The following is a 12,486-nucleotide window of genomic DNA, read 5'->3' on the forward strand; positions in this document are numbered from 1 at the left end:
CCATATGTATAGATGTTCATAGAATATCATTTTACAATGACCAGACCGAAAGGCGAATGTGGGAATCCACCTTTAGTCCACTCTCTCCAGACATCATCACATTCAGAACAAAAGGGTTTGACACTTCCTTGGAATGGGAAATTAGAAATTTGTAGAGTCTAGTGATAGGAACACAGATTTAACACTACCCTCTCCCTCACTAGGGCCAGTTAGGGTTGCTAAGGCAGCAACACTCCCCCATCATCAGATACTATGGGCTGTATCCAATGTTCTCTGTCTGCTAGGGCAAGAGCCCACACGCAAGTGGATGCCAGAATCTAAAGGTTGCGCAACAAAAGGAATCCAATCAACAGTTGCCCTAGTGGATATTTTTCCACAACAGATGATTGTTGTTGCACAATCTGTTGTACAACAATCTTTGCTAATGTAGGTGGGTTTTTCCTTGCACCGGTGCAACAAGTATACTGCTACAGTATGTGACTTTAATTTAGTGCTACCTTGGATACAACCCAGTATTTTAAAAAAATAAAAAATCAGGCCATTTAAAGAGAGAGAGAGAGAGAGAGAGAGAGAGGTATATGAGAGGAGGAAAGAAAACATTCCTCATGACTGCCTCCAAATGACAAAAAAGTAGCAGATGTGAAAATGTAAGCCTCATTTCTGCCAAATACACAATGCAAGTCAAATTCTACTTCTGTCATTTATATTGAATACTGTTTAAATAATTCAAAGGTCCATTACCTGAAATAGTCTGGTTTCTGCAAGTGCTTCAAGTACTATTACCCTTATATAAGTTGCCAGAGCAAACAGTAAGCAAGCATAAGCTACTAATTCCACCCTCCCCCTTCAAAAAAAGTGCCACCCATTGTTGCAATGTTAAGAAAATAAGAGACCCAAGTTATTCTGCCTTCTGAATATTCGGTATTTTTCATAACCTACAGACCAGATCCTATCAAGCAACCCCAGGTTTACGTCTTGGATAGGTCAAAATGCAAGCTTTTTCAACTGCAGCAGCAAGACAACAACAAGGCCAAAGATAGAGAAAAAGAATGTTACAAAGCTGGAGCAAGATTAGTTTTTCTTGCACCATCAAAACCAAATAAGCCAAAGAGAAGAGTGGGCAAATTACTTCAATTGAAGTCATATCAATTGGGAAGCTGACTCAGACCATACACTGTACCATAATTGCCCTCCATCAAATTCATGGGCCCAAACTGTCTGTTTTCCATCTGCTCCTACACCAATTTAAGCAATTTTGAACTTTGCTCTCCCTTGGTGAATGTATCACAGATTTATTAGAATGTCAGGGTCCAATTGTTAAGATTCTCTAAGGCAGGTTATTACAAGGTGCGGATTTTTGATGTCCGCCAGTCAAGCCCAGGAAAACTGAAGGAGCACAATCAATGCAGCTTTACTCACCCTGGAAACCCATAATATAAGATAATGAAATACGCCAAGAAAAGGGGGAAAGGAGGGTGTTTATTCACTCTTACCATTACCTCAAAGACTTCTCTGCTAATGGTTCTAGCACCAAAAAGAGGTTTTTAGACTACTGTATTTCTAGCTGCCAGAAACCATCACTGCTAATATCATGGGCTTTATAATTTCATGCCCTCTTGTTGCATGAATGGAACCTGTGTTAATCTAATGTCGTGAATGAGTTACTATGCCTTTTCATACGCATTAGTCTACTCACATAGTATCTCCATTACCTAAGTTCACTAATACCTTTATTACAAAATTACCCAGAGATGACCAGTGGAGTTTGGCCTATATTTACATGCATATTACACATACATACTCAGGGGATCTGATACTGTGCTTAGTCTGCTGCCATTGTTTTTTGACAGATGACTGGTTGATAGCACAGGGCAACTTTGAGGCTATACAATACAGACAGCACTTTTGGAAAAACAAATAAAACAAAAGCCATCAACTTATTTTGCTGACAAATAATATTGGGTGCTAAATATTGAACCTGAATGTCTTCGCAGCCACTGAAGCCACCTTTTATGTGAAACCCTATCCGTTGTACACTGTGACTCATTGTCACACAGTGCAAGCAAGGTCTCTCCAGAAGCAGTTGGATTGGGAGGAGGGAAAACGTGTCACACAACATGGCAGACAAAGCTAGTGCATTAGTGCAACTTACAAACTTCAAGCTGAGCCATTTTCGAGAGCTGAAAAATATTATTTGTGTTGGATACATTTCTGCATGAAGGCCAATATATATGTGTTAAAGCAAACAGGAAAACACTTATTGAATAACAATGAAAACTAATTACAGGTAAGATCTGTATTGATTGATGTGATGCATGTGATCTAACTGCCATTTTTAAGTAATTCAATTAATTCAATTGCACAGGCTTCTGGGGCATGTTCTAGGATGTGCACACAAGTTTATTCAGAGCACTAGCCAGGTGTGTTAAGCCACAGTTACCTGTTTTAGCTAGGACATTTCCTTAAAACTTCAATACTCCCTTCTAAGCCTCTTGCCACCAATATCTCTTTTCCTTGCTTTTCTTCATAACCCTCTTTAATTGTTTAACTCCAATTGTTCAGTCCGGCTCTTAACACCTCATTTCCCCTAAACATTCCAAAATGGGTTACTTCACTTGCTTAGTGTAGGGCCAACCCCCAGTCAGTTACCTCTAGCAACATTACAACAGTTTACAATAAATCATGCAACAATTATAAAACCCCACACCATTCATCTGTATCAACTATTTAACAATACTCACTCCAAAATACACGTTTAAAATACAATCAGTTCATTTTGCCACATATAAACCAAGACTGAATCCTAGTACATGCAAAACACTCCCCTGCAGCTGCATATTGTAGAGGGAGATTGCTTGGGCGAGCAACCTATTTTTCTGCTGCTAATACTAATCTTCCCATTAACGGGTTTTTGAAAAGTTTCTAAGGCACCCATAGCTTTCTTAAAGCAGTTTGAAATAAAAGAAACAAATAACAACCACAATTCAATTATACACATTCAGGTATTTACAAAGTTAGCGCTATCATAATTATCTAAAAAGCATCTAAATATCAAACCTGTTAAGAAGTGCATTTGCTGGTAGATTACAATAATTTGGAAAAAGCGGCATACAAACTTGATGATGCCTCCTATAATTAAATCACAACTGATTTAAGTCCAACAAAGTATGTTACAAGCAAGTTTTGTATTTTTCTCAAACCAGAGAATTTGATGACTGAATTCTAAACTGAGTGGATAGGAGGTTGCCTGCTTTTGATGGGGTTACACTCTCTCTGAAGGAGCAGGTATGTAGCTTGGGGGCACTCCTTTGCTGTCGCTTAAGGCTCAGGTGGCCTCAGTGGCGCAAAGTGCCTTCCATCAGCTTCACCTGCTGGCCCAGGTGTACCCCTCTCTGGACAGGGATAGGTTAACTACTGTTTTCTATGCTCTGGTAATTTCTGGGTTAGATTATCGCAACAAGTTATATGTAGGGCTTCCTCTGAAGACTGTTTGGAAGCATCAGATGGTAAAGAATTTGGTGAGCAATTGCTCACCGAGGCAAGATGGTTTAAGCATCTTACACCAATCCTGGCCCAACTTGTACTGCTTGCCAATTAGTTTCTGGGCCAAATTCAAAGTGCTGGTTTTGACTTATAGAACTTTAAGCAGCTCAGGACCACAATACCTGAAGGTCCACCTCTCTCCATATGAACCTACCTGGAACCTGAGTTCATCACCTGTGGCCCTTCTTCGTGTTCCTCCTCCACAAGAGTTCCAGGGGGTGGCAACACAAGAACATGTCTTTTCTGTGGTAGCTCTCCTTTTGTGGAATGCTCTCTCCAGCGAGATTCTGCTGGCTTCTTCATTATGCACATTTAGGCACCAGGCAGAAATGTTTCTCTTCAACCTGGCTTTTAGCTGACTAACATCCTATATCCTTCTAAATGTGTTTGGGGGTTGTTGTTTCCCCCCCCCCTCTCGTTTTTGTTATGAATTTTGTGTTTTCATCTTGTATTTTTATGCTGTGAAGTGCCCTGAGATCGATGGGTGAAGGCTAGTGTACAAATGTAATAAATAATAGGAGCAACAACAAGAAGGACCCCCCCCAAAAAATTTTTTTTTTGGTGCCTAGTGGAAATGTTCTCCTGCCCATTTCATTGAGTTCAAGGGACTCAGGTGTGCCTAATTATGCACAGGTCAGGTTTCCATGTGACAGCATTCAATTAACACTACTGCAGAGCTTACACGGGGAACTTGTGCAGCAGGAAGTGGTGCAGGGGTAGATGGAGGCACCAAAAATATAGCATCCCACAGCCATAGGAGATCAGAAACTGCATCAGGAGGGACACTGTGCCTCCGGTCCCAAGGTAGAAGCCAAGGCAGTGGATCTTGAAATTGAAGCATGCCCTGCATACTGTATGGAGTTGTGTGCAGCCTCTGTGTGTAGTTTTTTTTGGGGGGGGGTATTAAGAGGGCTGACAGCTCCCCTTGGGTGAACCTTGCCTATAAATAAATGAACGAGCTTAAGATGTGCCTCCTTCAGGTGTGAGCACCTGTCCAGAGAACTACTTGTATCTCAGAGCTTGACAACAAAGCACTGCATGTGTGTACCAGAAAGTGTGCCTAATTCATACTACACTTCCTCCAGCTCTAGCAGCCTCCCTGCGCTCCCAGCGAGAGCGGTGTGTGCCCCGCTGTTGCCAGGAGCGCCTCCCTCCCCCTCTTCACTTTAGGCAACTTGTAAAGATACTTAAAGCCTTGAATTCCCACTCTGGGAAGAAACTCCTTCCCAGCAGGCAGCGCAGCGCACAGAGCGCTTACAATAAGGCCTCAGAGCTCCAAGGCGTGCGAAAACAAGGCTCTGACTGGGAACCTCGCCAGCCCGCGCTGTTGACCCTGCGGGGTCTGCGAAGCCCCAGCTAGGAGCCCGTCGAGGGAGGCGGAGAGGCCGAAAACTGGCTGGGGAGGCGGGGGGAGATTTCTCAACTGTGGGAGGACAACTTCCTGACTGAAACAAGGCTAGATAAACAGCTGAAGGAGCCCAGCCCGGCAGCGGCTGCTCCAGGCTACATTTTTCAAGCATGACGCTTTCCCCGAGGCGGCGCACCCAGCCCGGCCACCCCCGTCCCTCCCTAGCCCGGTTCGGGCGCTTCTGGCTGAGGGCAAGCGCGTGGAGCCTTTGACTTTTTCCTCACCCCCCCCCCGTCTCGCCTCCCTCTCTCCTCCATGCCCCTCCCTCTGCCTCATTAAAGGCGCCGCGCAGAAAAAGTGGGAAACCTTTGGCACACCAACGCACACACTTCTCTCTCTGCCCCCCCCCCCTTTTTACCTTCTTTCGCTTTTTTCCTCCTGGCCAGAGTGCCTCCGAGCTTGCCCAAAAAGGAGTCGTCTTTCTTCCGGGATGGGGGCGACTTGGGAGTGGGCGACTTGGGGGACGAGGGCGACTTCTGAGGGGAGGTGGCCATGGCGGAGGTGCTGCTGGGGGTCCCAGGGAAAGCGCGCCGGAGCCTCGCCGAGGAAGAGGAGAGTCACCGCTGGAGTCGCTCACAAGCGGCTGGTCCCTATTCCCAACGGAAGCGGAATTATTCCAAACATTTGAGGCTGTTCTTGCTCTCTCTTTCTCCCTCCCTCCCTCCTTCCTTCTTCCCTCCCTCTCTGCCTCTCTCCCTCCCGCGCGCACCCAGAGAAGGGTTTTCTCTGCCTCGCTCGCTCGCTCCTACCCACATGGGCTCAGAGCAGCGACTCGGCAGCTAGGACTCACCAGGCCAACGCCGCCCCACCTCAGGCCCTACAATACTGTAATAACCTCTCTGGGATACAAGTTGCTCCTTCCATTAGTCTTGCACGCAAAACGTGGAAATAGGAGCCGTGCGCCTTTGGCATCCTAAGCAGGTTTCCATTGCGAAACACCCCCCCCCCCCGCCTCTCGCGTTCTTATAATAGGGCTTCTCCGTTAATGGAAGGGTCTTGCATTCCAGGATTGCAGCCCCAATATTTCCTAGGATGTAAAGGGCAGACCTTCCAAGTTTCCCTGTATTCCAGGGACGCCCCTGGTTTAGAGACACCGTCTTGGTTTCTGATTTGATCCCGAAATGTTCCACTTTTCCTTAGGATGTCCATATTTTCATTGGAGAAATGTTGGAGGGTATGGAGTTATCTGACCCCTGAGACAACTGAAGGAAATCCTGTATAGGGAATGTTTTTTGAAATGTTTTAATATATGCCCAGAATGCTGGGGTAACAATGTGTGGGGTATAAATAGTAAATTTATCATTATGGAATGGGACGGTCCTATTTTCATTGGATAAATGTTGGAGGGTATGAAAGGGATGGTTTTGGTCTGGACCTTCAAGTAAACAGGCATACGAAGAGAGGCTTGTAGTGTAAATATATAGAATTAAAGGGATTCTAATGCAAAAGTCCTTCAACCTCATCAGAGCCAGGATCCCTTCTACCACAGTATTTTCCCAGCTTTTAGTCACAATTTTTATGTGATTTTAATGTGCATAGCAAAATCCTTGTTCTCCTTTGCTCTGCTTGAGCTGCTTTTCTGCAGTTGTCCCTGCAAATGGGTGCTTCCAGACTGGGCTTTATATCGCCCATGAGACGCACCTAGTTTTTGGAGGAGGAAAACAAGAAAAAAAAATTTCTGAATCTCAGAAGCCAGAACAACAAGAGGGATCGCTGTGCAGCGGAAGCAGCGATCCCTCTTGCTGTTCTGGCTTCTGGGATAGCTGCGCAGCCTGCATTCGCTCCATAATACGCACACACATTTCCCCTTACTTTTTAGGAGGGGAAAAGTGAGTCTTATAGAGCAAAAAATACAGTACCTGCTAAAATCTTTTATATCTTCTTTTTTCCCTGTTTTACCTTTATGTTTTCAACTTTGTACAAGGACAACCTTTTACAAAGTTTTACTCAAACCTATACTCAAAAAAGTTGAGTTCTCGATTAAGTCATGCTCAGAGTAGAGCCTTTGAAATAATGTCCATTGGTTGCAGTGCTTAGTATCCAATAAATTGTGTTGCTCACCTGATGGTAAGAGCTCCATCGGTGGAACAGGATGGGAGGGAATTTTAGCATGTTTTCCCCTCCCCTGTCTTTCGAATCTGAGACAGACATCTTTTGAATCCAAGGGCAATTTCAAAAACAGTTTTTTGGTATGGTATGAGCAGTGGCGTAGCGTGGGCTGTCAGCACCTGGGGCAAGGCAAGTAATTTGCGCCCCCTAACCCGTGGAGCGCGGCCCCCCAGATGTTGCGCCCGGTGTGGCCGGCCCAGCCTGCACCCCCCACGCTATGCCACTGTAGCACAGAACACCATCCCTAATCCTGCAACTGCAAAAAGTTCTGCAACACAGCACAACAGACCGTGCAAAAGGATCGTTGTTGATGTTTTTATTAAAAAAATGTAAACAACAGCCATCTTTATTTACACTATGAGCTAACTGTCTGAGATGGGTAAAACCAATCCCAAAGGGCTCTTACAAACAGTAGATTATGCTACATTTTCCTTGTTTAAATCCACAATGTTTTGGTTTTTTTAAATGCACTCTACCTCCCCACCCTTATACCCTTTCCACCCAAGACGTACACCTGATGCCTTTGTCACACATTACATGCACCCAACCCCTTCCCTGCAGTCAGCTAGATTTCCCTCGCAATAAACGTGGGTGGGTAGGTACCGGAGAAGGGAAACCTGAAAAGAGGAAGCGGCTGCTTTCCTGCATTCTGCCTCAGGGTCTTACTGCCCACCCTGCTCTGTTTCGTTGCTGTGTTTGCTCAAACGGAACAAAGAGCAGGGAAAGCCCCTCCCCTCCAGGCAGAGAGAGAGAGAGAGAGAGGCGCCCTCCACGAGTTGTCGAGCTTGGGCAACGGCTGCGCGGCCGACGGCGAGGCGCTAAGGCGCCGGCTCCCCAGGCTGCAGCGCTTGGCCACGCGCTGCGCTTGCATGCCTGGCCGCGCCCAGCTCGCCTCAGCGCAGCGGAAAACAGAAGCAGTGGCGGAGACGACGACCCCCCACCCCAACCAAGCCTCGATTGCTTGTCCCTTCCCTCTGGACTCGCGCCCCCCCCAGGTGTTGCGCCCGGTGCGGCTGGCACCCCTGGCACCCCCCATGCTACACCACTGGGTATGAGTCCACTGTTCAAAGGGAAAATGGGTAGGCCTTAGTTGAGTTAAAGTAGCTTTTTGATATTGGTCACTGGGCTTGGTAATTAATAACTTTCCCATAATTTCCCTTAAACCACACTGTAAACTGTGGTTTTGTGAAGGTGAAAATTCTGAATTAGAAGTCCTTGTAGAAACATATTCCCAGGATACCTTGGAAAAAAGTCTCAGTGACCTGATTTAAATATATAGGGTGCTATCCAACTAACTGGTTCCATCAGGACAAGGATTTCTGCTTGCACAGCAGAACTCCCCCCCCCCTACCCTCCCATAAGTATTCTGGGAGTTTCCAGAATATATATATGCAGACCAGTAATGTTTAGAATGGTGTCAGAATAGTGTTATCACATGTGATTTTTTGACAGGAGCATATATAGAAAATTTTTAATGGGACTTGAAGAACTAATTAGCTGTAATTCTTCAAAAAAAAGTTTCATACATTTTGTTTTACAGTAAACAAAAATTACATTTCAGATTGTAGCGCTTCACACCTCAATAATAGTACAAAGTAGAACAACAGATCCCTGATGGATATAGAAAGTCCATTTAAAGGACTGGAACATGGACAGTGTGTTTAAAACATACTTATTCATCATATCTGAACATCAGAATGGCTAAATAGGCACACTGGGGGAGACAAAATTCCTTTTACTTCCAACCTCATGGTTCTCATTAAAACGTTCACCAGATAATTACTCAAATTGCTTTCTTTCTATGATGAGTCCTGAAAACTTTGAGCACAGTGATTGGTCTGGATGTCCCTATTAGACAAACAGCATCTACACAGGTTGAGCATAACAAATCTTGCTAATTGGAGGGCTTTGTCCTTTTTGCACAGGTATAATAAACCCAAATTCCAGGCTGAGGAAAGTATTTCCATTTGGCAGCTGCATTAAAGAATATTCTGAATTTGTTAACTCGGGGACTAACTAAATTATAGAAATGTTTGTGGGCCCTGACATTTAAAAGAAAAACTGTTGGAAAACAATGTGGAGTAGAGAAGTTTCACGCTGCTTCTCTCTAAATTACTTTCTAATGTCAATTTTCCTCAGGTTTGGTTCCCAATGTTTGCTCTTTTAGGGGCAAAAGTGGAGTGAAATTATGAAATTGAATTTGAGAAGCAGTAGGCAGGGAAATGATGACTGTGTCATTGAACCTGCTCCAATTCTCCCACCCCATATTTAGGGCTCTGTTCCAGGTTTGCCTCCTCCAGTAAAAAAGGGTTTTGCACAAACAAACCAGGTGTGTGAAACAACTCAGTAATTCTGGTGTTCATGTGCAGGGTTTTCTGCTTGGCAGGGGGTTGGACTCGATGGCCCTTGTGGTCTATTCCAATTCTATGATTCTATGGTTTTGTTTTTGTTTTTTAATTTAGGAGCCAGGCCTTTGTGCAACTGAACAGTCACCTGTAATTCCATTAAATATTTCCAATAATTCAACATTCTGTGACAGAAAAGTTTATGGTTCAGAAGCTTTAAGCAGCTTTGGTTAAAAATGAATCTGGCTTGTACTCATAGCACTTTGTCATGTCACCAGTAAGTTTTTTAATAATCCAAATAAGACATTTAAGTACATTTGAACACTAAACAGAGAGTAGCTTATATTACAATGATGGTGTGCAACTCACAGTACACATACGTGCAAATGAGAAATTCAGATACTGTACATCTCTTTTTTAAAAAAGGAACTGGTATCATTCCGCCTTATACAGTAAAAGCGGCTTTGACAAAACATTATTCATGATTTGAATTTCAGTTACTGACCAAAGCAGAAGAGTAAACCCCAAACGATAATATGTTTACAAGTTACAATTTTATGTAAACACCACATGATGCAATAAATACATAAATACTGAAGAGACCCCATCCTTTTTTCCTACCACCTTCCAAGACATTTCTATATTCTGTATTTTTCGTAATAGTTCTCTTTCTATCATCTCCTCTTGCAGCTGTGAGAAGAATAAAAGCTTTCACTTTAGAAGAAAAGGCAGTTCTAACATTGAATGTGAACTCAGAAGACTGTCTTTGGTTCTAGTGAAAAATAAATCTGGATCAAACCATGGTTTGATACTCTGGTTTGTTAACTATATTTGGTCATGACAAATCACAGTTCCCGGAGTTCATATGTAATGGGAAACCACACTTTGTTCTAAAGTAAAATATATGTTAATTCTTGCCCTTTTGCGCTGAAGGGAGAGTGCTTATGGCAGGGCTCACACCATGGGCCTTAAATAAGCTATATTTTATAAAATTAAGTTATGCATTGTAACAGAATCCATTTTATTCTTTATCTTTCAACCAGGTTCTGGAGTTTCACTTACTTCACACTTTTCTGTGTATGCTGTGTGTAAACTATTGTCCAGCCAAATGCAGCAGTAGTATTAAGCACCTCTTACAAAGCTAAGTCATAGTTTAGTCTTTCCAGTTAGAATTAAAAAAATAATTCAGAAATAATCCCTGAGTTCTGGACACATCTTTGTGTTGAGGCCCATTCTGAATTTTTCTACAAGTTTTAAAAAATCAGCTATGACAAACAGTATTCAAATAAAGCAATAACCGTAATGCGAGGCATCGTTTTTTCCAGCTGGGCTGCAATCCTCTGAACAGTTCGGTGTGCAGAACCTTCCACTGATTTTACTGGTGATTTGTCAAAGCATTCATTTGGAATATATCATCTTGATATATCTTCAGCAGCAACAAAAACACCCCCCCCCCCATTTTCTAGTGAATACAGTCATTACAAGAAGGTGACCCATCTTTGTGTTGAGATTGACTTTTACACAAAACTAAAGATCACAAAGTGGTACAAGTCATGGTGTGAAAGCACCATGTAAAATCCACTGCAATACTGTATATTTCTGCCAGTGTATTCCATCACCATCTTTGGTTAGAAGCTGTAGAAGTTTCACTTGATCCCTCTACATTTTGTTTGAGATGATCCCTTTGATAACTCAGCAGCACAAATTGCAAATATTTGCCACTGTGCAGTATTAAATCTTACTTAGTAGACACAGTCCCTTCTATTCTGTACACACATATTGTGAATTGTATTGCTTAAAAAAATGCACTAACACTTTTCCTGCTGCTTACAATGTACACATATAATCTGTAATTTAAAGAATATCTTCTTCCACTACAAGAAATGCTGCTCAAGGTTAATGTGTTGCTATACGGGTGATGCTTGTTTTTAAAATTGTAACACTTTGCTTTGTGACATATTCATGAAGTAAAGCATGCAGAAGGAACAATCACAAATACAGACAGGCGAATGAAAAATGATACAATCTTAGTTTTGCTTTCAACTAAATCAATACTATAGTTCTGTGACTTTCAAGAGCACTCAGAATTTAAATTCCAGGAAGTGAAAAACAAACCTTTTGAGCATCAATTTCTGCAATGGATACATATCAGACAAGACAGGCATAGAACTCATTTATTCGTTTTGCATATGTTGATGTGAATGAAGAGCTATTTTTAGAACTTGTAAGGAGAACACCATTCTTCTCATGGTGGTCATAGCATGCAGGGCTTTCCTCTTCAACAACATTTTAAACATGATCTTGCAGTGCTAGTTGTCACTATGCTGGAAAGGAAAATATTTGCCTGGTGCCAGTGTGTACAATATTCAGAATTTGTATTCTGAATTCCCTTTCTAAAACTCCCCAAGTGCTGCTTTTCATCTTTTTCTTCCACTGGTCACAACTCCTAAATCCATCTCTTGTCAGGTGGGGTGTGGCTGCAGCTGGATGGTTGCATGGGCTGGCAAGGTGGGCGATGAATTTGGCCACTCCTAGAACCTTAGGGTGAAGAATATGTAATAAATCAGTAGGTAAATAAAGAAAAACCACCTGAGGCAATTGCTTCATTTTGTTAAAGGATAGAGGTGGCCCTGCTGGGATTCAAATATCAGCATTCAACATACTCAAGGCCTTGGTCAGGAGATGTGTTTTTTATTTTATTTTAGGGTAATCTTTTCTATTCAGAGTCTCCAATGATATATCATAAACTGCTTTAGGGAGTTGCTTTGGACTCAAAAGAAATTTTCTTTGTATGGGGTGGTGGAATGTGTTCAGCTAATTTTACAGTTCTTTGAAGCTGGCAAGAAGATACGTCACTCTGTTAAGAATAAATAAAATTTTAACTACAGGGAATGAATCTTATATTCATTTATAACTCCAGCTTCATATTGTATATGCAAATTAGCATTCAAATCCCCAAAAACTTGCACATAATGTAATGTGAGAATGACCAAATGGGGCCTTTCCACCAGTGCACAGATCACTGGATATCTGAAATTCAGTTCTTCTGAGTAGAAATTTCAGATATATTCAGTCTTTTCT

At 42.7% G+C, this 12,486-nt stretch overlaps 2 protein-coding genes across 4 annotated transcripts in view; both read right to left on the reverse strand.

The window, feature by feature from the left end:
- The window catches only part of PARVA (parvin alpha), a 72,278-nt gene extending 66,577 nt beyond the window's left edge, over positions 1 to 5,701 (reverse strand). For both annotated transcript variants that reach the window (XR_014519835.1, XM_083478589.1), the window contains exon 1: positions 5,310 to 5,701. Coding sequence is in view for 1 of the 2 variants with exons in the window: in XM_083478589.1 (XP_083334715.1) it covers positions 5,310 to 5,445 (136 nt within the window). In the remaining variant the exon portion in view is untranslated. The remainder of the gene's footprint in view (positions 1 to 5,309) is intronic.
- Positions 5,702 to 9,667: 3,966 nt separating this feature from the next.
- Positions 9,668 to 12,486, reverse strand: part of MICAL2 (microtubule associated monooxygenase, calponin and LIM domain containing 2) — a 185,209-nt gene continuing 182,390 nt past the window's right edge. For both annotated transcript variants that reach the window (XM_083476265.1, XM_083476257.1), the window contains one exon: positions 9,668 to 11,943. The gene's annotated coding sequence lies outside the window, so the exon portion shown is untranslated. The remainder of the gene's footprint in view (positions 11,944 to 12,486) is intronic.

This window comes from Podarcis liolepis (assembly GCF_965112155.1).
Source record: "Podarcis liolepis genome assembly, chromosome: 1".
In the NCBI taxonomy this organism is placed as follows: domain Eukaryota; kingdom Metazoa; phylum Chordata; class Lepidosauria; order Squamata; family Lacertidae; genus Podarcis; species Podarcis liolepis.